The 25891-nt window shown below is 35.5% G+C and overlaps 1 protein-coding gene across 1 annotated transcript in view; it reads left to right on the top strand.

The window, feature by feature from the left end:
- Positions 1–25891, top strand: part of LOC118838340 (multidrug resistance-associated protein 1-like) — a 106202-nt gene that overhangs the window by 35843 nt on the left and 44468 nt on the right. Inside the window, exons 6-16 of the mRNA XM_036745602.1 lie at positions 364–618; positions 1795–1860; positions 3311–3448; positions 6569–6715; positions 7273–7357; positions 7459–7525; positions 8355–8481; positions 10200–10376; positions 14364–14531; positions 16880–17042; positions 22354–22429. Coding sequence (XP_036601497.1) covers positions 364–618; positions 1795–1860; positions 3311–3448; positions 6569–6715; positions 7273–7357; positions 7459–7525; positions 8355–8481; positions 10200–10376; positions 14364–14531; positions 16880–17042; positions 22354–22429 — 1469 coding nt within the window. The remainder of the gene's footprint in view (positions 1–363; positions 619–1794; positions 1861–3310; positions 3449–6568; positions 6716–7272; positions 7358–7458; positions 7526–8354; positions 8482–10199; positions 10377–14363; positions 14532–16879; positions 17043–22353; positions 22430–25891) is intronic.

Genomic DNA, 25891 nt, shown 5'->3' with positions numbered 1-25891 from the left:
TGAGAAGAATGAAAAGGTAAAATAACAACAATGATGAACATTTATATATATATTTGAAATAGTGTGGTGCAGTAGAATTAGTTAGATCAGGTTCAAGCCCTGGCCCTAAGACTTACTAATTGGGTGACTGAGCATGTTGTTGCTACTCCCCTCACTTTCCTCATCTGTAAAATAGAGATAACAGTATTATTCTACCTGTTTCATAAGGTTGTGGTGAGGAAGTCAGTCTCAATTCTTTTTATTCATTGTTTCAGTCGAAGTTTCAATAAAGATAGGACTTATGTGTTATTTCCTTCGTTAGGAAGAGCAGGAAGTCACACATACAAAATAACTCTTAGTCTTTTATTTCTCTTTTTTTTCTAGGCCTTAAATTTATCTAATTCTTCCAGAAAAAAATTTTCAACCGGTGAAATTATTAACTTGTTTTCAGTAGATGCCCAACAACTCATGGACATGACTGTAAATCTCCATATACTCTGGTCTGCACCTCTGCAGATCCTGATGGCAATTTTACTACTTTGGCAAGAGCTGGGCCCAGCTGTGTTTGCAGGTGTTGCAGTACTTGTGCTGGTGATACCTATAAATGCGTTAGTTGCTGACAGAATAAAAAAGTTAAAGGTAAGGCATTCCATGACTTGTCTATGCAAATGACAAATAGCAGAAGACTGAGTAGAGATGTTAAATCTGGGATTACTTCATGTTAAACCTTATGCTTTTCTCCAAGTGGAACTTTTAGGAATGAAGTTCTCTGGATAATTTCAGTTTTTCACTTCCCTTTCTTATAGACACAAATGAATTAGTTTCAATGATTTAATCAAGATTTAATTAAGAAGTAAATTTCCAGTTCTTTAAAATCTTAGAAATCTCTTTTAAGTGAATGAAAGAAGAATTGGTGTTTTCCAAGAAGATCTTAAAATATGTGTCCCCAAAAAGGAAAAGGAATACTTGAAGGTCTTTTCTCGATATGAATTCCTGGCCCACTTGCATGTTGACTTTTGGCCATTTTGAATATGCTTCCTCTAAAACAGTTTTGGAAATTTTATCAATTAAAAATGTCAAGCAAAAGAAAATTATGAAGGGAGGGTATTTTGTTGTAAACTATTTTTAAAAGTTTTATTGATGTTTGGTTTTTGTATTACAAATATTTGCAGATTATTTTCCCTTCATGAAGGGGCTCTTATAACAAAGAAAACTGTTAAGGAAAACTAAATAAAAATATCGTGACATCATTTGAAAGTACATGCAACATGTCACAGATAGCACCCCCTCACCATCTCTCTGTTTTTAAATTATTTTATGGTGATGCTGTTATTGTATATATTGATCTCCTGATTCTGTTCATTTTTTCATTAATTGGTTTGTAAAAGTCCTCAAAATTGTTCATAATGTTGATATTACAATATAAGTTGTTTTTGTTCTTTTTAATTCGCTTTGCATAAATTCATAGAAGTCTTTCCGTGTATTTTTGAAATAATCTATTTGCTCATTTCTTAGAGCATGATAGTACTTTATCTTATTCATATGCCACAACTTATTTGTTGTACTTATCTGTTTAGAGGTTTTTTGCAACTGAGAGAGAGAGAGAGAGCGCTACTGTTTTACATTTAGGACAGTTTTCTCACCTGAAGGCTATAGTATAAAAGATGTGATCAAACTACTATGAGTTGTAAAAGAATGTATGTGAAATATCATACTATTTCAGTTTATTGAAGGTGATACTAGAAATGTAATAAAGTATTTTAACTTCTATCAAATATTTTAACATGCTTTTGAAATTTTATGCCCATTAAATAGAAAAGTCAAACGAAGAACAAAGATCAACAGATAAAACTACTCAATGAAGTCTTACAGGGAATCAAGGTAAAATAAAACATAATATGCTGCCAGTATTTTTTAGAATGCAATAATAACAAGTGTATATATTCTAATACAAGAAGAATCATATTACTTTATCAGTGTCTTAAAAGTAACGGTCTAAGTATTGTGACTTAAGACTATTTTAGGTATTCAGTTCAAGGTAGACTAAGCAAAAAGAGGAATATTATCATTCTCAGTAGTGAGTAAAAAGAAATTACACCAAATGACCAAAAATATATCAAATGATCAAAAGACCAAATGTTATCTAGTTTTTCTTTGGCAACTTAGCACAATAGCAAGAAAAATAATTAGAGGTAAAGAAATATGCTTTAGGATTAGGATGGTATAGCTTTCTTTTCTTTTTTTTCTTTTTCTAAAAGAAGCAGTATGATAGATAAAGAGCTGCTCTTAAATTCAGGAAACCTAGGCCTGAGTCCCAACTCTGATACATATTGGCTTTGTGACCTTGGACAAGTTACTTCTCTGTGCTCTAGGTTCCTCTTTAAAACTATAAGCTCTATAGAAAGTCCAGATCTGAATTGGTAGAGGGAGCTTCTTTATCAGCATTTCTCCATATCAGTGAAAACATCCTTATTCCTATCTATGTGGTCAGTGAAGTCACTTGTAAAATTAGTGTGGGAGAAATTCTCATTTGATGACCATTATCATCCAAAGGGGATTCTTTCTTAGCAATGGATTTCATTCTAGAAAAGTCACCCCCAAAATGGGTATATAATTTTGTATGCAGTTAAAAAGAAAAGTCCGTACCATATCACAATTGCATCGTATGTCATAGAAAATTCCTGAGAAAATTTTGCCTCACCATATTTTCATGAGGAAATTTATCTATAAAATTAGCAAAGTATGAATACTGTTTCCTTTAGCAGTACTACTGCAATGAAAAAATATCTCTTCTCCCAGGAAACAGGTGATCTGAGGAGCTAATTAGAAAATTCACAGGTTTACTTGAAAATCAATAAACTCTCTGATAAGCTGTCATATATAGACTTAAAAAACAAAATTATGAAACATTTCTATGAGATACTTAGAGAAATTGTTGGATTTAAAACATTTAAATATAAGATAATGATCTGTTTCACAAGTAAAAACATTCATAGATTAAGAGTAAGAAATAGATTAGATATTCTCTGAAGTTACTTTTCAATGAGAAGAAATCCTGATGAGATAACTTAAAATGGTTTATACTTGAAAGGAATGGGCTAAATTATAAACCTCAAAGGTAATAGTTTATTGCCTTTGTATCAGGAGGAATAAACTAGCTAATAGTGAAGCATTATGGAGAAAAATAGGTATTACATATTTGTGAAAGTTGAAATATTGATGAGTAAATTGCAAAAGAAAATTGAACTTTCAATTTATTCTGGAATATAAAGTTATTAATTTCTAGAAATGATGTGTGTGCTATTTTTCTCCTGAATTAATTGTCATATAGATTCTCAAACTTTATGCATGGGAACCTTCCTATCAGAAAAAGATCACTGAAATTCGAAAATGTGAATTAGAGATTCAAAAATCAGCTGGATATCTTACAGTATTCTCTATGCTCACACTGACTTGCATTCCTTTCTTGGTGAGTTTATATAATGTTTTCTATTTTATTTTTTTAAAATCTGATTAAATGGTACCCACTCTAAGTTATCTGGAATGGAGTATCTACAATGCATTTTTTTTTAATTAAAGAGTTGTCATATAACACTTTAGGTGTTGAAGTCCTAAGGAAAGAAAAGTAAGAGAATATATACATTATTTTTCTATAGTGGCTATTTTTATGTTTAGATATCCTGCTTTTATAGGGTTTCCCTAAAGGAAAATTAGTTCCTTTCCCCCCTTTTGTTCTAGACTATAACCGGAATGTCAATTTCCCATTGTATTTCTTTTACAAGTCTGACCAATTCCTTTGAGACAATTTATGCATAGTTGAATGTTTAAGTACTATTACCTGTTTTTGAGCTGCACATATTGAAAGTAAAAAAGCTGATATGAGCAATATGGATGTTGCATTCTTAGTGCAAAGTAACTAGAAATGTGACTAAAGCCACCCAAAAGACTCCTGGGAGTGCCACAGTATTTTAGAAAAAAGTATAAAGAGCATTTTGCAAAATATTAACTTCTGTGTATTCTTGCAACTTCTTAACCAATCGGCTCTCAGGAGTCAGTACAAGATGGCTCCATTGTGCCACTTGTACCAGGTGAAAATTGTATTCTAGTATTTCTGTGGGAGACTGTTGAGGAAAATTCCATTGCAGCCTATGAAATTTTTAAGACTGTCCACTAAGCAGCAAGGACTATATCTACTTGAGCTGCATGTAAATGAACCTAAAGTTTGCTAGAAAAAAAGTCATTGGTGTTGACAGGGAAGTGGATATTTTTTCTTTGGCATTTCAGACTGTGTCTATATTCCTTGGGACCAACTTCAGCTTATTCAAGCTATTAGCAACATATCTTAAGCAGAAAGCTGGGAGTTGGTGCCTTAATTTTTCACTGTCTACACAGCAGAAACATCTAGGAAAATAGAAACAAATGGTGGAAGAGAATGCTATCAGAACACTGATTTTTCTTACTCAGGGATAGATCTAGAAAAAACATGACTGGTGAATCACTATAAAAATGGAAAGACTCAATGAGGAAGCAGATTAATGAGAGGACAAAGGTGTTCTTGCTGTGAGTAGAATGTGGGGGAAAAAAAAAACAAAGAGCAACTCATAGGATCCATATTGACCACTACAGACCTTTTCAAGATTCCCTTATCTGTGTTGGAAGATCTTGGAAACCATCTGACAGAACTACTCAGTGACAGTTTCATTACTGAGTCAGGCAGCCCATATGATCGCCTTTTGTAGTGACACAAAAGAAGCCTGGAAAGATCTGGATTGAGATCTACCAAAATTTGAGTAAGAGAATTAAAGTATAACATCATGAGGATGATAAAGAATATATTGGACACACTTTGTAATATTCCCATATCAGGTCAAGGATAAGCAGGAGTGATTTTAAGCAAAGAGCCTAAGTTGAAACAAAAGCCCTCAATTTAATAGGATGAGTGAATGTGTATACCTCAAGGCATCTCAGGGGCACTTACCACTTTTCAGTGTCATATGGACAAAGTAATTGAGGACATGAACAAAGTTGGTGTACCTGATTGATCTCATTGGCTTTGGAAAGACACTAAAATAGGGGTTCTTAGTTAATTTGTTTTTAAAATATATGTTGATAATTGTATTCTAGTATAATTTGTTTCCTTTGTAATAATTGGTATTTTATTTTATACATTTAAAACATTATTCTGAGAAGGGGTGCATAGGCACCATTAGACAATCAAAGGATTCCATGACACACAAAAAGGTTAAGAGCTCTTTCACAAAAAGACAGGGAAAAAATGCTTAAAGTAATACCCAAGGGAAATTGTTCTGATCTTGTCAGCTGGCAAAAAATACCTTGGTCAAATATGTGGGCCACATAGTTCACAACAAGGAGTGAACACAGATTGGGAGAAGGTAGAAGCACTCTTCAATTGGCCACATCTAAAGAATCTGTATGAATTAAGGACTTTTTTTCTCAGTTTCATTGTCTGCTATTGGAAATTTGTGAACAACTAACTTGCTATTGATAAATTCCTCAGTGATCTCACTAAAGGACATATAATCACAAAAATAAAACAAAAGCAGATGTCATTGTGACTTAAATGCACGAAAGCCATTCAGAAGCAAATAAACTTTGAAAGATTTGGTAACATCTTACTCGTACACCAGTGCTGGCCTATCTAGGCAAACAAATATCTGTGTTTATTGGTGGCATAGTGCTCTCCAAGTTTTTTTAGTGGAGAAGGAAAATTGCTTGGTAAACATAGTTCTTGGTATACCACTTGCGTAAATGTTTTTGAGAAAGAACTAAGTTTCCTGACTGTTAAGGAAAAACACAATGATGAGGACTCATGAGCCATTCTTAGGAGGATGGACATATGTGGGGCTGTCTCTAGAATCCTGAAAGCAGTGAGAGCTACTGCCTTGTAGATCTAACCTTCCATTGAAAAAGACGGATTGCTGCAATAATCCTAACTGCACGAGAGATGTATCAGCAAAGTACTATGTGAAATTCAAGGAGAATAAGACTGTTACTGATATGGGAATTTACCTAATGCTTCTGAAAGAAGGTGACATTTGGGTTGTGCTTTAGTAGATGAGTAGGAACTCCATAATAGAGAGGAAAATGATTAGCATAATAAAGACATAGAGAACTGTATGTTATAAGGCATAGAAGGAGCATGTATTAGGGGGGCAATAAGATATTCAATTTGGCTTTAGCACATAGTACATGAAAATTTGTGATATAAGATAAGGTTAAAAATTAGATAGAATTTATTGTAATATTGTGAAATGCCATAGAAGTTAAGACACTTGAAGGTTACCCAGTACCAAAAGACCATTGTAAGGATTTGAGTAGAAGAGTAACATGATCTGAACGTATCTTTTATGTTCTTCAGTTCATTAATTGGCTATAATACTAAGTCCAGATTGGCCAATGTACATATATGTGTAAACACACATATATATGTTTTATGTGTGTGTGCATATACGTATATATAAGATCTTGTAATGTCATTGGCCAAACTTTTTGGTAGCCCTTCCTCAAAAAAAATACAGTAAGGAAAAATGAAAAGTATTTAAAGCAAATAAAGTATCTCTTTTTTTAGGTGTCCCTGGCAACTTTTGGAGTATATTTTCTTCTGGATGAAGGGAATATTTTAACAGCCAATAAAGTTTTTACATCTATGTCATTGTTTAATATTTTGAGGCTCCCTTTGTTTGATTTACCAGCGGTGATCTCTGCTGTAGTCCAGGTACTGTTGCATAACTGCTGTTTATGACTGTATTATTTCTGTCCAGATTTTAAAAATATTTTGTGTTCTTTTAATTTTATGTTTTTTTATACTAAGCTTTTGCACTTTTTTTTTCAATGTTTCCACATCAGTTTCACTAGATTATTGTGCTATAGTAAAAATCACCAGTTGGGAAGGAGCTATATCTTTCTAGTCTTTTTTTTTAAAGAATTAAGTAAACTTTTAAATGTGGAAACTTTGACAATGTATATTTCTATCACATTCAGTAGTCAGGAGAAAATACAAACAAAGTTCATAATTTCATATATATATATATATATATATATATATATATATATATATACACATACACTTTTGGGGATTTTTGTGCATGTTGAAATGTTCATGTTTGTTAGTGTTGATTAGGTTCATAATAAAAAATAAGAAATAAAGCAGCAGTATAAATATCTCTAAGTGTTGCATGAGTTACCCCATAAATTGAAATATACTTTGCTTATTAAGGAAGTCTATTTTACTTCAGCACAAAATAAGTGAAACAAATATATTTATATCAACAGACAAAAATATCTCTGGGTCGTTTGCAAGATTTTCTTCATGCTGAGGAGCTCAATCCTGAAAACATTGAAAGTTACTATCCTGGAGGTAAGTCATTCTTTTTGTTCTATAAAATTGGTATTACTCTAGAGTTGATTTTAATTATTTCCTTAATTTCTCATTGTTTTTGTTTTTGTTATTACTTCTAGATTATGCTATAGAATTTGCTGATGCATCCTTCTCCTGGGAAAAGAGTCAGCCTCCAACCTTAAACGAGTAAGTTATTATCCTTGGCATAACATTTGGTAAGACTATGTATTTAAGAGTACTTATTTGGGTGGATTTGTGGTTTCATTAGTGGGGGTAGTCCCTTCACAATTTCAGTTTGCATCCCTTTCCTATCTTCTCATTTTGAACAGTGTTTACCTGTGTCTTTTCTTTGAGGCCTTGAGAGAAGACCTGTAGAACATGATAGAAGTCTTTTTCTGTTTTGTGTGTGTGTGTGTGTGTGTGTGTGTGTGTGTGTGTGTGTGTTGTGGTTGTGGTTGTGGTTGTTGTCGTTTGGCACCAGTGTGCCATTTATGGTATCCATTTGTTGTCTCTCATTCTTGCTGCCTCTTTTTACTATGATTTAAATCCTCAATAATATCTTCTCACACATTGGTTATTATTTATAATGTGCTACAGGCTACTTATATCTACCATTTGCATGTCATTTCCCTTTGGCTAACTTTGCATTCTGATTCCTTAGATATGGTATTTGGTAATTTGTACCTTTGTAGCAAATCTAAGAGACTATGGTAATTAAAGAGGATCTGAGTTCTTGAAAGAGAACTAAGCATCTCTTCTATTTCTAGGATTCTTTTTTATCTTTTATATTATTTCTTCTTATGCTCTCTTATTTCCAGCTTCTTTTCTCCTCCATGTCCATTCTAGAATTTTGTTCTGTTTTCTTTGTTTGGGAAGACTGAACTTTGAGAAATATGGGGTGAACAGTTATAATCAAAATAATGATTCTCACCTCTGGAAATACTAACTGGTCTGGAAGTATAAAGAAGTAATAAATATTGACTGTTTCCTATGTTGTTCCTCACTTTTTTTTCAGTTTGAACATAAAGATTCCAGAAGGAGCATTAGTGGCAATTATAGGACAAGTTGGGTCAGGAAAATCATCTGTGCTCTCTGCCATTCTGGGAGAAATGGAGAAACTTAAAGGAACAGTCCGAAGAAAAGTAAAGTCAATTATTTATTCTTTCTGGGTTTCTTCATTAAAGATTCACACATTTTACATATTGCCATTTTTTAAAAAAATTGATTAACCGTGAGTAGACTTGCAATATCATTCTGTCAGCAGGGTGCTTTGAAAAAACACTTGCATAATATAATTAGTAATCATTTATGATGCTTAACTGATTTATATGTACCTATAGTAAAACTAATAAACTTAGGAATTTAATTTTATTAGATTTCTAATAATCATTTATTCCAAGATTCCTTAAATAATTGTGGTTATTTCTTTATGAAGTGATTTTGTAACTGCTGACTTGTAGGATATGCCCCAGCTACATGACTATATGTAGATGAATCTGTAAATTATGACGTGTACTCTTGAAGAGGTCTTTGTGAATGAGAATTACCCAATGTCCTTTAGTAGCCTGTTTCTGCATTTAATCACCTTTATAACCAGCATATACGACCTTATTTCTAATCAAAATTTATACAGAAATACATTTTTTCTCTTTTCTCTTATCTTTAATTTGAATCTCTACATCTCTCCTTGTTTTCTCAATCCTTCTCCCTGATCCTGGTTTTGCTTTCCTTTCTTCATAGTATAAACTTGGGTTATTTGCATAGTATCCATTGGAGCCTTTTAATACGTGCCTATCTATCCAGGTATGCTATGCAGCTGGACTTCTATAAATACAGTATTTCTTAAGCCTGGTATAGCTTTAATTATGATGTTTTAAATGTCTGGTATAAAGATACATACCATAATAATAGAATTTATATATATATATATATATACACATACACACACATATATATATACACACATACATATGTATGTATATATATATATGTATATATATATATATATAGAGAGAGAGAGAGAGAGAGACAGAGAGACAGAGAGAGACAGAGAGACAGACAGAGAGATTGTATGACAGTCAGGAAGCAACTTAACTTTCCTGGAATTTTTCCAGCATGGTTGTTAAATAAATTATCTCAAGAAACTACAAGGGTGGTTTCAGAGGTATAGAAGAAAATAATAAGTACCTTCTAATTTGTAGAGATAAAGATTTGTGTTCTAGAAAAAAATGGTATGTAAAAAAATGTATAATTTGTGTAGTGTTGGTGGTGGTGTTGAGCTATGTCAAACTCTTCATGACCTCATTTGGAGTTTTCTTGGCAAAGATACTTTAGGGGCTTGCTATTTCCTTTTCCAGTTCATTTTACAGATGAGGAAACTGAGGCAAACAGAGTTACATGATGTGCCCAAGGTCACATAGCTAGTAAGTATCTGAGTCTAGATTTGAAGTCAGGCAGACGAGTCTTCCTGACTCCAGGCTCAGGACTCTTATCCATTGCAGCACCTAGCTGCTCTATTTTGTGCAACAGGAGCCCAATTTGTAGAAGCAATTGTGACAAAAATCAAAACAGACAAAACCAGGAGGACTTATAATTCCTTACAGAGACTTCACTGAGGTTGAATGTGAAAGACAAAGTAATCTAGGTCTCTGAAGGAGCCATTGAACAAACATGAGTCTGTTTCAAAATTGTTATAATATTAGCTATCTTACAACTAAGAAAATCATTTTTGAAAAGATTTTAATTTTAAGAGTTAAGTGAGAAAGTAAATTTGAAAACCAAAAATTAAATGTATTACTTAAATACATCTTCTAATTCTTCCACTTGCCTTAAACAGACTATCTTTTTTTCTTTCTTTTAGGGCTCAGTGGCTTATGTCTCCCAGCAGGCCTGGATCCAGAATTCCAAATTACAAGAAAACATTCTCTTTGGCTCAGTTATGCAGAAGCAGTACTATGAAAGAGTATTGGAAGCTTGTGCTCTGCTACCAGATTTGGAGCAATTGCCAAATGGAGACCAAACTGAAATTGGAGAAAGAGTAAGAATATATTCCATCAATATACAGCAGTAAAATTCTGTTCAGTTGTTCTAGCAAAATTTTTTGTCAGATTATCTCAAAGATTTAGACAAATATTGAATTAAAAAATTTAAACAATTCACAATGTACTAGTGTGATAGGAAGCATGATCATCATGTAGTTAAGGACCAAAAAAAAAGTTCCAGGCTTATGATTACCTGAAACATATACATGTTAGTTTTATAATCAGCATTCAAAGTATAGAGGAAAATGATGGTGATAAATAATAGTTATTCCATAAGAACTCTATTCTGATTCAGTAGTGCAGCCACTATTTCCTATGCCATGATGAAATCATAGTCTTGTTCACCTCTGAGTTTCTAAATGCACAGAGCCAGGACTTAGATAATATCACTGTGTCAAGGGTACTACTCATACACCTGACAAGAAAGTAGCACTCAAATTACAAATACTATACTCATGGATATGTGCATGTGTATTAGCTTTAATTCTTAAATAGAATTGATTGTACTCCAAATTAAGAGAGAAGATATTGTTTAGACAGTCCTAAACTTAAAAGGCCTATGTTTTCTGGGCTTGGTTCTATTAAGATATTGTTGTGGGCAAGCCATCTCTAAGGTTCAAGTTCCCCTTATTTAAAAATGTAGTAATAGTATACTACATTCATAATAGAGTTGTTGTGAGAAAAGTTCTTTTTAAACCTTAAAGGGTGTAACAAAAATTTGGCTAGTAGCAGCTGTTGAGGTGTAAGACCCAACAAGACCAGCAACAAGAGCTGCCAGCACAGGTTCTTTGATCTGCTTTTCTAAGGAAAGTAACTTTAATGGGTTAACAATCTCACTTTATTCAAATATACATATATGACTCACTTAGTTCAGGGGGAAAAGCCAGTACCCTGAACTTCAGAGCAAACACAAAGAAATTACAAACAGAAGCAATATAAACAGACCAAATCACAATTCGGTTACCAGAGAAGAACCAATTGGTCTGGGTTAGCAAAGCCAGGGGCAATTACAAAGGCTTGCCCAGAGTCTCAACATTCCTTCCATGAGTGAGGCCCAGACAAAATGCTAACCTCTGAGTTTATATACCCTTTTTAGGGCCCTAAGGATTCACATCTAATCACCAAAGGGTGTGAGCCTGGGGCTTTGCACCCAGTAAGGCTTAATCAAAGGCACTTGATTACTTCGGCATTCCAAAACAGAAAACAGTAAAAACATTCCACCCTAATCACTATAACAAAGGGTTATATAAGTGTGATCTGTTACTGGCTTATATTAGTAATTTATTAATTTCTGCTTTCTGGAAGTACCTATGAATTTACAATAATAGTGATAACCTATAATTGGCAACCAAAATTTTTCCTAAATTTTCTACTTAGTCAATTTTTAGTTAATCTTTCATTTTGAAGCTATTGCCTTTTCCCCATAGGACTCATCCGCAAAATGAGAATCTATTAGGTCCCTTCTACCTCCAAATCTATGGTCCTATTCAGTAGTACCTTTTTCTTATAGAGAGTAGGAATAAAGAAATGAGATGTTGGACTCCTGGGAGCTAAGAGGGAAGCAGGAAATCACCTGAACTGCCCCAAATTCACTGCTAACAACTATAAAATAGCACCTAAAAATGAATTCTGGAAAGGTAGAACCAACAAAAAGATGGATGAAACAATTTTCCAGAAAAGCTATCAGGAAAGGTCTGCCTTGCTCAGATAAAAAGAAAGTGATGTCCAGGGCAGGAAGTGTCCCCACAGGCCCTGCTTCAGCAAGCTAAGGGGAAGCTTTGAGCCTGGCACAAGTTAATGGCCAGCGCCCCCTGGCCAAATGCAGTAGCAATTGAGCCACCAGCTCCCCACCGCAACCCCCACTGGTCCTGGCCCAGTACGAAATAAGTGACTCTTATATTCCCCCTACCCCCTACGGCCGCAGCACAGCACCAAGTCCTTTCCCATGAGCCCCAGTGCATCTACAGGGGAATGCCTGAACAAGCTATGACATGTGAATGTATTGGAATACTATTGTGCTATAAGAAACAATGAGCAGGCAGAGTTTAGAAAAACCTGGAAAGGCTTACATGATCTGAAGCAAAGTGAAGTCGGCAGAATAAGGAGAACATTCTACACAGTAACAATAACATTGTACAGTGGTCAACTATGAATGACTTAGCAATTCTTCATGTTTTTTTTCCCTTTTGGTCTGTTTCTTCTTTTGCAACATGACTAATATGAAAACATGTTCTACGAGATTGCACATATATAACATATCAAATCAATAACTGTTTTAGGGAGGGGGAAGGTGACGGAGAGGAGAAATTTGGAAATCGAAATTTTTAAATGAATGTCAAAATTTGTCCTTACATGCAATTAGAAAAAAAATAAATACTATTAAAATTAAAAAAAGAAAAAGAAAAGTAGAATGGGGATGAGTTGCAAAGGTTTTTTAATGTGAAATAGAGGAATTTATATATGATTGTAGATGTAATAGGGAATCACCTGGAATTTACTGAGTAAGGAACTGACACAGCCAGACCTGTACTTTAGAAATGTATCAAGTTAATTTTTAAATGTAATTTGAAAATATTTGATGAAATAAAAAGAATTTAAAATTTAAAAAGAGAAATGTGATGTCAGTCACGTTGCCTGCTTGGTGGTACATACCTATAATCTCAGCTGCCAGGGACATGGAAGCTGGCAGATCTCTTGAGCTTAAGTTATTAGTCTCAGTGAGCTATGCCAGTCAGGTATCTGCACTAAGTTTGGCATTAATGTGATGAGCTCCTCCAAGTGCAGAGCTACTAGGTTGCCCAACAAGGGACAAAATGGTCCAGGATAGAAACAGAGGAGGTTAAACTCCTGTGCCAACCAGAGTGAGATCAGACTTTTGAGTAGTCGCTGTACTGCTAGCCTGAGTAAGATAAGATAGGGAGTCTGAGTATTTTTTTAATTAATCAATCATCGGCCATTGTACTAGCTCTGGAAAAATGTTTGGTAGTAACAAGAGGACACTAAAATTTTTGGATAAGACTAAGGTTGGGGATTATTTTAAGACTTTTTCCATGCTTCTATAAATAACGAAATCCTGCTTATTAGATGAGTGACATCGAAGAAATCTCTTTAACCCCTCTGAGATTTACTTTTCTCAACTACAAAATAGAAGTGGTAATACTCAAAGAAGCTAATTCTTACTGTGAGGATAAAATTTTATATATCTGAAAGTGGTATATAAATGTGAATTATTGTTAACATTACGCTTATTTAATTTGAATTTTATCTCAACTACATGTAAATACAAATTTTTAACATTCAGTTTTCAAAATTTTGAGTTCCAAATTCTCTCCCTCCTCTCCCCTCCCCTGCCCTCTCCTGGAGAAGGCAAGCAATTCCATATAGACTATACCTGTGCAGTTATGTATAACATTTCTGTATTGACCATGTTGAAAAAGAAAATACAGACCAAAAAAAAAAAACCTGAGAATAATAATGAAAGTTTAAATAGTGTGCTTCATTCTGCATTCAGACTCCATCAGTTCTTTCTCTGAAGGTAGATAGCATTTTTCAACATAAGTCTTTTGGAATTGTTTTGGATCATTGTATTGTTGAGAATACCTAATTCATTTATAGTTAATCATTATACAATATTGCTGTTATTATGTACAATATTCTCCTGGTTTTGCTCATTTCACTCTGCATCAGTTCATGTAAGCCTTTCCTGTTTTTTTTTTTCTGAAATCTGACTGCTTATCATTTCTTATAGCACAACAGTATTCCATCACAATCATATACCACAACTTGTTTAGCCATTCTCCAACTGATGGTCATCCCCTCAAATTCTAATTCTTTGCCACCACAAAAAGAGCTACTTTAAATATTTTTGTAAATATAGGTCCTTTTCCTTTAATATTATCCTTTTGAATTAGGTACATACCAGTATTCTTTGGATTTTAGGGAAAATCTGACATAGTCTTGCTTTTTCTTCATTTGTCTTACAGGGTGTGAATATAAGTGGAGGTCAGAAACAACGTGTAAGCCTGGCCAGGGCTGTTTACAGTGGGGCTGATATCTATCTCCTTGATGATCCCTTGTCTGCAGTCGATGTCCATGTTGGGAAGCACCTCTTTGAAAAAGTGATAGGATCCTCAGGACTTTTGAAAAACAAGGTATACATGGCAGAAACATACCTTGTTTCTCTCGCCCTCTGGGAGACCTTATAAAGTAACTCAACATTATTCTAGGTAGCAGGGCTTCTAAGATGAAGACAAAACAACTCTTGCTCTCAAAGAGTTTATTCTGCTGAGGGTAGGTATGTTAAAAAATATACACAAAAATTTTTAAAAGTAACTTGAAAAATTAGAGAAAATTAAAATTTGGAAGTGGTACCTTGGCTAAACTTTGAAAGAAAATAATTCTAAGAAGTAGAGATAAGGAGGTGCAGTCTAAGGATAGGAGAAAGCTCTAAAAAAAAGTGGGCAATAGATTGCCGAGTTGGAGGAACAGTTGGTTCTGCAGTGTGTTGGAAATTTTAATTTATAAATGGGAATTATGTGTAAAGAACTTTAAATGCCAGGCTGAGTTTATATTTTATTGTTGTATAGGCAATAGGTAGCCAATGAAGATATTTGACATGCTCAGAAGGTGAAAGGTGTAAGTAAATTTGGTAGAAAGGTACTGGGAGGCAGGGTGAACATGGGCAGGGTGGGGTTAGAGGGGTGTGAATCAATAAAAGGCCTCATATAGGCGGGCAGCATTTCAGCTGTTGAGAAAATACAGACAGAGACAGAGTATTTGACAAGCTCGCCTCCTCCAAAAGGTGTTGGAGACTAGAAAATTGTTATCTTAACTTTCTCAGAGACTAGAGATAATAGAAGATAATGTAGAGAGTTTTTGAGATAGAGAGTAGGTGAACTTGGTGGTTACACAGGTCTTGTTTCTCAGACAAATATGAGTGTGTCTGAAACAGAGTACGTTTAAATTCCATAGCTAAGAACCTACTGCTATATGCCTGGTGCCCACCTCTCAGGGTGGGGTGATTCACAGTATTAGCACTAAAGCATTCTTTCCTTAGGCAGATTGGGTAACTTAGTGCAGAAATGCTAGTGCCCCTACAAGTCATTAGGTTCCAAGGAAGGATGTTGGTCTCCAGTATGAGGACTCCAGTCAGAAGGAATGGGTATGGGTTTCCTGCTTTAAGTAGTATAGTAATAGTGTCGTTGTTTACCCATCTTCCTCAGCAAATTTATTTTATTATAGTAAATGTACTTTTTGTGGCTTGAAGTTTCATAAGAAAAAAATAAAGGAGGAAGAGTGATCTTCTAATGGCAACTTTTAATAAATAATTTGGCAAGTTTCATTTAGTTCACCGTAATGATAATTCCTCTGTGGGGGACATTTGGAGACCAGTTTCTATGGCAGAAATAAGGTCTTCAGTGCCTATATGTGTAATTTGCTGGAATCAGAGAGGCTGTCACTAAACTGAGAAAGTCTGATTTTTTTCTCATCCTGAAGAGTGGGGTGGGAAGGAGATTTGAATTGAACTTATGTGGGGCAGTGTGGACAGTTCCCATTAGTGTCTTCCTTTTGATTTGAAGATTTGAGCAAAGGGGAAAAAAAAAGACTAGGTTATTTGAGTGATTATGGGTTGAGAGTCTGTAATAGGTACTACGTAGGAATGAGTCTTAGAGGTTACAACCAGGCTTCCTAGGGAGCTCCCTCCTCTGGCTGACGTTCTGGGGCTGAAATGCCTGATTATGGCCAACAGAGACAATGAAACGTTTGACTGTCTCCCATCTCTCTCTCTCTGTCCCAGAAGGCAAAAGTTGATTCTAAAGTTTTCTTGTTCTTTAAAGTTCATTTGATTTTTTCATTTTAATTAGTACCATGGCTAGCTTAGATAACTGTTCTATCAATTTTAATTTCATTTGTTTGCTTTTGTGAACGTTGCTGAAGAGTAACTGGCATGTTAGAGATAGAGACCATCAGAATTGCTGGTGTGGAAAAAGTTGAGGACTGAGGAGCTGTATGAGAGATAATCTTATTGATAGTGATTCCCTTTTTCTATAAACATCCCACAATGGAGCAAGAATGGATCTGGGTCTTCTCATCAAAGAGCTGCAAAGAGCAGTGGCTGTCTTGTGGTGTCTTGTGGTGAAGCTGTGCCATTTCATCAGATCCTACTAGTTTATCCATTGAGTTTTCAAAGTAACAGTAGATACTATACTGCATGATGTGTGTAAAGTATTAAGAATGTAAAATACATATATTTTAGTGTTAAGATAGATTCAAATCTAATGACCAAATGGCAATTGGTGATAAGGTATTCACTTACTCACTGATTCAACTTATTCTTACTTTAATACTTGGTTAATTCATCTTGAAATATAGGTTTTATCTTAGACACCACAACTGAGGAGGACACATGGAAACACTGATTAATTGTATCTTTAATAAAATTGTATAATTCATGCAAATTATAGTCATTTACTAAGAAGTGAAACATTTTGTATTTCAGACTCGTGTTTTAGTGACACACAACCTTACAATTCTGCCTCACACAGACCTTATACTTGTAATGGAAAGTGGCAAGGTAGCACAATTGGGAACTTATCAAGAATTGCTATCTAAAACAAAAGATTTCACCAACTTGCTTCATATCTCCAGTGTTCAAGAGAAAGGTAAAATCATAATGAAAAGTTATCACATAGTTCCTTCTATTTGTTTGTTTTTTTCAATCAATAAATCAAAAATTTTGTGTGCATGTGAATCATTGTGTTTTCTCTTACTCTTTTAATCCTGAATTAGAACATTGGCTAAAGTGGGGGTGAGGTGGGAATTGAAGATGATACAGGTAAAATTGATTTAAGTTGTGTCTATGATTTTTAAAATGTCATTTTTAGAAAATGAGAAATATTAAATGGGACCCAGCTAGAGCTGAATTAAATCATATCTAAGGTCCCTTCCAGCTCTAACATTCAATGAATAGACATATTCTACTTAGTTGTGTTTTTTTAAATTAACAATAGGAAACATGGAACTCTATTACATAAATATGGTAAATAATAGATTTTTAGATTACCTTGACACAATATTACAGAGAGTTAAGAGTTAGGTGGGAAAGACAGAAAATGAATGCAGAACAATAATTATAGCCAACATTTATATAACATGTTGTACCCTGAATTTGTATATAGGGAAGTTCCAGGTGAAGAAACTTCTATTATGAATTCAGGTCAACACTTTATCTGCATCCTAAAGTCTTAGAGTCTTGTTTGGAGCACTGAGAGGTTACATGACTGTTTAGCATCACATAACTAGTATAGGTTAGATGTAGAACTTTAAGAGAAACCTTCCTGGTCTTGAGATTGACATTTTATCCACCACACTATACCATCTTTCATTCAAATTTGAATAAATTAAAATTATCAAAATAAATTAATATCTCATTTAGTCTCTACAACAGTTCTATAAGATAGGTAATACAGATATCATTCCTACTTTACACATGAGGAAACCAAGGCCAATAATTCTACATCAGTCAATTTTTAAAAGTTATTTTAATATTCTCATTAGTAAACAATTTTATTTCCTTCTGCCTTCCTTGAAAAAAGAAAAACAAAATCCTTTCAACAAAGATACACAGCCAAGAAAAATACATTCTGATATTGGCCATGTCCAAAAATATATGTCCTATTCTATGATATAAAAATATTCTGGGATTTGTTGATAGGTATTTCTGCCAGTCAGACTTATCAACATGCAGAGACATTTAAACAACTGGTTTATCATATGTTCAGTGCATAATCGCATGGCAAACAAAGACCAATGGGTCACAAATGGCATTTTCACCAATCTTTTATAGGACAAGGCCGGGTGGAGGGCAAAGGATTATGTAAAGATTTATGTTTCAAAGAACAGATAATAGAAGATGAAGATTTATTTAAGAAAAACTTGTAAATTGATCAGTTAATATTAGGGGCTCTTCTGTGGAATTTACAACAGGCCAGGAAATACTCATCCTGAGTAAATAAAGCTGAGCCAGAAATTTTTTATCATTAACCAATTAATCACCTGGCTTAAATTTTTGGAGGTCCATAAAAAGAAAAAGTATCAGCTGAATATGTGACTTTCTCTAAAAATAAAATGGGTATACTGGAGCCAATAGAAAAGAAATTAAAAATTACTCCTGGATCTTGTGTTCACCGCTTCTCATCATCATCAGGCCCCTGGAATTATAGTTGGTCATTGCATTAATTAGAGGGCTTAAGTCATTCAAAGTTTGTTCTTATAGTGTTGTTATTGTGTGTGTTCTCGTTACTCTACATCAGTTCATCGAAGTCTTTCTAGATTTTTCTGAAACTGGTCCTCTCATCATTTCCTATAGAAACACAGTATTCTATTGCATTCATCTACCATAATTTGTTCAGCCATTACAAAATTGATGTGTACCCCACTAGTTTCTTTATGACTATTAAATGAACCTCATTAAATATATTTGTGTATTTGGGTCCTTCTCTCTTTAATTTCTTTGGGGTATAGATCTAATAGTGGTATTGAAGAGTCAAGGAATATGTATGAATTAGGAACTTTATTAGCATAGTTCCGAATTGCTGACAGCTAATAAATATTAGAGTTGGATATCAAACATAAGCTTTTCCTAACTCCAAGTCCAGAACTCTAAAATATTCTACTCTCTTGATAATTGTCAGTGTCTTAAGAGAAAAAAAAGATTTAATTCAGTTACTGATACCACTCTTTTGGGAAAAATAAATATATGTGTATATATGTAAATACTTAAATCTTTATATCATTAATGTGGCCATTCCCTCTAATGGCACCTGTCCATCTACTGTAAATTCTTCTCTATGTTATCTCATAAATACTACATAGTAGCTATTTCTATTGCAAAGACTAATCTAGTTGGACAGGACCATGTCAAAGAGAGTATATAAGATAATGTTAAACAAGTGGAGTGGTAACATTATGGAGAACCTTGAGTGCCAAGCAAAGAAATTTAAATTTTAATCAGCATGCAATGGAAAGCCACAGGAAATTTCTGAGCAGAGGCTAATATTAATGTAAAAAATTAATTTCACAGATCTGGAGTTAGAAGTCTCCTTAGAGGCTATTTGTTCTAACTTTCTTGTTTTACAAGGTAAACAGTTATTATGTAGTTATTAAAATCCTCCAGGAAGGGCCTATAGTAAAATAGTGACAGTGAGAATAGAAAATGTAAGGCAGATGCTAGGAATTTTGTGGAGGAGTATTCACTCGCCAGCTGAAAGCCCCCAAGACCCTCAGGACTTGACCTTACTTTGTTGTTGTTGTTTGCCCTTTGGTTCTCAAAGAGGACCAATGACATCAGGAAGGTGACGTATTGACTTGCAAGTGAGTTGGATTTAAGTGAGGCGGGGCTGTGCAAAGTCATCAGCCTCACTTTCTCATCCAGAGCCATCTGGTCCAGTGGCAAGATATTGACCAGGATGAATGGAGATGACCCTGTATGTAGCAGGAGATCTTGGCCTTTTTAAGCTAAGGTCTTTTCCAGGTCTCAGTTTGTCTGAGGCAATGCCCATTCAGTAATTTAGGGCTAGGTAAGAAATGAGGTAAAAAGGGGAGTTAAAAATAATCAGTCTTGGAGGGGAAGACTCTCAGGGTTTCTGGCCAAAACAGAAACTATTGCTATTTACACTCACTCTGAGCCATCAAAACCCAAACAATGACCAAGTGAGGGTTGAGCTGGGACCTGTTGTTGGCCAATCACCGAGAACCAGAGTGATTTGGGTTTAAGGCATGGTCAGGTAGCTCCATTTGAATCTCAATGGGCTTTATCAAAGCCTGGTTTTCCAGTGCTGTATTTCACAAATCATAAATGAAACTATATGGGACAAAAGAGTTAATTGTCCCAGTTTTTTTTTAATGATAGAATAAAAAAGTAGGGAAGAGAAAAAAAAAGAAATATAGCCCGTAAACCCCAAGATATCTTGCAAGGTTTCAATGATCAAAATTTATATTCTTTTGGGCAGAGTACCCACAGGTAAAGGTATGATATGGACAAAGGAAGAAAAGGGGGAGGAGGGAGGGTAGGAAGGAAGGAAGGAAGGAAGGAAGGAAGGAAGGAAGGAAGGAAGCGAGGGAGGGAGGAAGAAGCAGGACTTCCCAACTGGAACTAGCCAGTTTGTTCCTCAGTGGAGCATCTAGTACTACTCACAGATTGTTGTTTATCCTACATTCTCAAAGAAGACTAATGACATCAGGAAAGTGATGTCTTGACTTGCAAGTGAGTTGGACTTATGTGGGGCAGATCTGTACAAAGTCACCAGCCTCACTCTTACCTCTGAATCATCTGGGTCCAGCGGCAAGATATAGATAAAGGACAACTAAACATGGTCCCAGATGCAGGGGCCTATTATTTTTAGATAAAGAGCCAATATGATACCAGTAAAAATTGTCTTGTCATCTACAGGACCAGTAAAACTAAGGAATTCTCTAAATCAACAAGGAGATTGAAAAGCAGAGCAGGGAGGTAGGAATGAAGAAGAGGTCAGGAGAAATGTTAATCCTAATGGCTCCACTCTAACAAGGGGCTGAAATAGTGGGGGGTAAAGGAGAGAAGACTGAGACCACACCAGTCAAACTATCTTTCACTGGCTAACAGATATCATCCATTTTCTCTTGTTTTGTGAACATAGTTTATTTGAATAGATCAGGCAGAAGCTATTGTAATTTCATTCAGTATCATCTTTTCGTCATCAACCTTTCTTGATATTTGATGTTGCTTTGGGCCTTTATTTTAAGCAACCGGAGGTTTTGTAATGTACTAGAGAAAAGACTTGAATTTTGAGTTCAGAAGACATAGATTCAAATCCCATTTAACATATGCCACCCAGGACAAGTCACTTAAACAGTCTGTACCTCATTTTACTCATAGATAGTAAAATGAGAGGTTTAAACAGTCATCTCTAAAGCCCCTTCCAGTTCTAACTTCTATAATCCTTAGTAGAGGAGAGGTAGGTTCTGATAGACTCCTTTTGACTTGTGGCCCAAAGAGCAAGTTTTATGTCTTTTAAAAGGAAAGGAAAGGCTTCTATACATCTAGGCATCAGAATAAGGCAAAGCCATGTTTTTTTTCTCTATATGGAAAGGCCTAGCTAAGTTTCCAGGTTTCCTAGAGGCATTTATTTTATCTTTTGAACTCCTTGCTCTTGGGATTGAAACAACCCTTTTACTTAGGGTTAGAAATTCTTTCCAAATCCATTTAGCTTCATATGGGGATCCTTTGTTCTCAATCTTATTTTGAGGTGGGGTGAAGGCCTACCAAAGAAAATCATCTGGGTTCTGTGGGTCTGAGATCTCATTTTATTTTTCCATTAGGCCACAAGGGTCTCTAGGTCTCCCATGCAAATGAATGGAAAAGCATGAGTAAAAAAAGCCAGCTGGGGATGCTGTAAGGCTATTTTTGTTAACTTTAAAGCGTTTGTTCCCAATTTTATGTATGCACAGCTGTCAACAAGTCTATCAGGACTTTCAGCTGCCCTATATAAGAGCTACCAACAGTTTGACTAATGTTAATTATCATGAATATTCCAGAAAGTTTGATTAGTATTTGACCCAAAGCAAAATAGAACCCTTCTTTGTTCTACTCCTTTTGCAGAACTTCCTTAGCCATAACTGAACATTTCAAAACCAATTTATATAGGAAATTAGGGTAGAATGTCAGCAATAAATAAAATGATCCAAGGACACCCATAGATTTAGAACATTCAAATTTAGCAATTAGGAACTGAGATTCTTCATATTCTTCAGCCTTATTTTTCTCTTAACCTTATGGAATTCAATAGCATTATTTCCACTGCTTTTATCCCATGCAAAGTTTACCTTCTACTTTTTATCCTAATCTGGGAATCTGGTACAATTTCAATTAATGACTTCATGTTATTTTATCATTACAATTGAGATAATTAAAATATCTACCATCTTTCTCAACAGTTCCCCCTTCAAAAGAAGTCAGTCAAAGCAATTTAAGAACTATACCAAAAGACAAAATAATGGAGCAGAAGGACAGGTAAGCATTGGAATAATTCAACACTCAGAAAAAAATTACTTGAATTCTCAATTATTTAATGTGTGTAGCATTCTAGAAAGGGGAAACAATTATATATTATCAAAAGAGTCAAGATTCTTGATTGTTTCTAGTTATAGAATCATAGAGTTGAAAACTTGCCAAATAACACAGAAATCTCCACACCATCTCTGACACCTCATTCAACCTCTTCATAAACATTCATAGTAGTGATAAAGGAATGGCTGCACAAAACATCTCATTTCTCTTTTGGACTATTCTAATTTCCAGAAATCTCTTTCCTTATAATTTCCACTCTTTGGTCCTAGTTCAAATTTCCATAACTACACAGACAAACTCGAACCTTTAACGTGACAGTTCTTCAAATATTTGAAAACTGCTGCTATATTCCCTGTAAGTCTTCTCTCTTAACAGGCAAAACAACAACCCACTTCAACAGGGTTTTCACACACTTTGCTACAATCATCATCATCCTCTGGATGGGTTCATCAATGATTCTTTTAAAATGGGAGCCCAGAAAGTACAAGACTACCTTACTCTCTTATTCCTGAAAGGCATGCTTTCTTAATGCTATCATATCTTAATGGATACTCTGTTTAAATAAGTGCAGCCTAATAACATTTTTTCATAGTTGTGTCACACTGTTGACGAGATTCACAATGATCCATCAGTCAAATCAGTTTTCTTATCCTTCATTCATGTAGCTTATCTTTTTGAACCCATGTATAAAACTTTGAATTTATCTCTATTAAATTTCTTTTTTTGTTTCAACCCATTGGTCCACCCTAGATATTTTTAAATCTTTATTTTGTCTACTAGTATATTAATTATGCCTTCTATTTCTCTGTCAGTCACAATTTTGATAAGCCTGATTTCTTATGTTTTCATCTAAATTACTGATAAACATGCTGAAAATTTTAATGTTAAAGATATAGCCTCCAACATAATAGTAGAGATGCTTGTAGTCACTGAACCACTCTGAGGAAGCTTATTGAAATAGCTAGAAATTTACCTTAACATCTAGTCTACTTTTCTCCATCTTGAATGAAAAGATTTAGATTCTGGTTTTGATGAATTTCTATGGGGCAAACTTGACTTTGAATGGAGTTATTTAAAAGTACATCAAGGAAGGACTGAATGATTCCAAAGATGGACTAGAGAAGTGATAGTCCTGCTAGATTCTGCTCTGGTAAGACTCCTTATGTTGTGTCAGGTCTGAATGCCACATTTTAAGAAGGGCATACACTGGAGAGTGTCCAGAGGACTTTTGTGAGAAACTTGAGATAATACCATATAAAGCTTGACTCATGGAACTGGTGATAATTACTCTGCAGAAATGACGACTGGTGGCAGGGAGATAGGGGGATTTTAGTTATCTTTATCTATTTGAAGAGATGCTACATGGAAGAGGGTTAAGATTCGTTCTGCTTTATTAGAGCTGGGAAAAACTAGGAACAATTAGGTAGGAATCACAAAGAGGCAAATTTAGGCTAGTTCCAAGGGGAACAAAAAATTTTCTAACAAGTAGAGCTATCCCAAAATAGAATCAACTGTCTCAGTAGGTAATGGGTTCTACTTCACTGATAGTCTTCAAGGCAGCAGAGATTGGATGACTGCTTGTTGAGCATATTGCTGAGGGCAATTGTTCAGGAGTTACATCCATTATTTGGTCTCGAATCCTTTCCAGGTCTCAGACTCTGTGATACAAGTGAGCTGAATAATCTGGTGGAAAAACAGGTTGAAATTATATGTAAAAACTAGACTTGTATGTTAAAATTAATCCAGACAGATTCAATTTCTAATTTAAATGCCTGGTTTTATCCTGAAGTTCTTCACACTGTAGTAGATTAGTAGTCTAAATGTATATCTGAGTGTAGGACTTGTTGAGAATCTAAACATAGGACCTAATTTAGGAGTGAAGTATGGAAGAAAAATATCCTTTAATTCCTTGAGTTGTGTTACTAGGAATAACCTGATGCAAATGAAGACTAAATTCTGGTTGGTCATCCTAAGCAGTTTTTTCAAAACTTGGTGCTTGAACCTTTTCCTGTTCCTCCCACCTGGGAACAGCACACAAATTGGATTGTGAAATTATTATTGGATTATGGAATATGGATTCCATGTGAATGTATATGTAGGTATACATATATACCAGCTTCATGGCACTTCCCTTCACTGCAGCCACTCTAGAAGAACACATATCCAGCTCCTACTTTGGTAAGCTGGCCTTCATTTGCCAGCCTTGTTTCACTCAGGCCTGCTATTTGGATGCAATACCTGCTGAATTTTCTTGTAACAAGAGTTGTTCATCTTTCAGGACTACTAGATTTTGTGTTGTCCATAAGCGTGTGCACATTTCATATACTAATGGTGAGTGGAATCATCTCTGCAAAAGTTTTTGTACTATTTTTGTATTTTGGTTGCAGAGTAGGATCCCCACCAGCCACAGTAAGCAGGCCAGGATGGGGGTGAAGCAGACAATTTTAGGGTACCTTTTCTGGCCCCTTCCTCACACCAGGAGATGAGAAGTGAGGTCCTTTAAAAAGTCTGTTAAGGAGAAAGGAGGCCAAGATGGCGGCTGGTAAGCAAGGACTAGAGTGACCTCCGTTACCGAGTCCCTCCAAAAACCTATAAAAAATGGCTCTGAACCAATTCTAGAATGGCAGAACCCACAGAAGAGCAGAGGGAAGCAGGGCTCCAGCCCAGGACAGCCTGGATGGTCTCTGGGTGAGGTCTATTTCACACGGAGCTGGCAGCTGGGAGCTGGGAGCTGGGAACGGAGTGGAGCAGAGCCCAGCCTGAGCGGCATGGAACAACCAAACTTGGAGTCGGGTGGATGGGGCCCCTAGCGCCCTGAATATGTGAGCTGTGGCAGTTACCAGACCCCTCGACCCACAAACACCAAAGACTGCAGAGAAGGTTGGTGGGAAAAGCTGCGGAAGTGGAAGGAGTTCACGGTTCGGCTTCCAGCTCCAGGGGCAGCGGAGGTGGGGCAGCTACAGCTGTTGTTACTTCCTGCTCCAGGCCCACCTGGTGGGAGGAATTAAGTGGCAGATCAGAGCAGGAATGAAGAGCCTGCCGAAGATCTAAGCCCAGTTTGGGTTGGGGGTTCTTGGGGAAGGAGCAGTGCGGGTCTAACAGAGCTGGCCCCTCCCCCCCAAAAGTGGAACATAGAACTCGTTAGTCTACAAGCAGTCATACCCCACTGAAAAACTCAAGGGCCAAGTTAGTTGGTTGGGAATATGGCCAGGCAGCGAAAACACGCCCAGATTCAGTCTCAGACTTTGGATTCTTTCTTTGGTGACAAAGAAGACCAAAACATACAGCCTAAAGAAGACAACAAAGTCATAGAGCCTACAACCAAAGCCTCCAAGAAGAACATGAACTGGCCCCAGGTCATAGAAGAACTCAAAAAGGATTTGGAAAAGCAAGTTAGACAAGTAG

The sequence above is a fragment of the Trichosurus vulpecula genome, chromosome 2 (assembly GCF_011100635.1).
Source record: "Trichosurus vulpecula isolate mTriVul1 chromosome 2, mTriVul1.pri, whole genome shotgun sequence".
Lineage (NCBI taxonomy): Eukaryota > Metazoa > Chordata > Mammalia > Diprotodontia > Phalangeridae > Trichosurus > Trichosurus vulpecula.
Note: the sequence above shows the minus strand (reverse complement) of the source record. Positions and strands in the feature narration are given on the sequence as shown.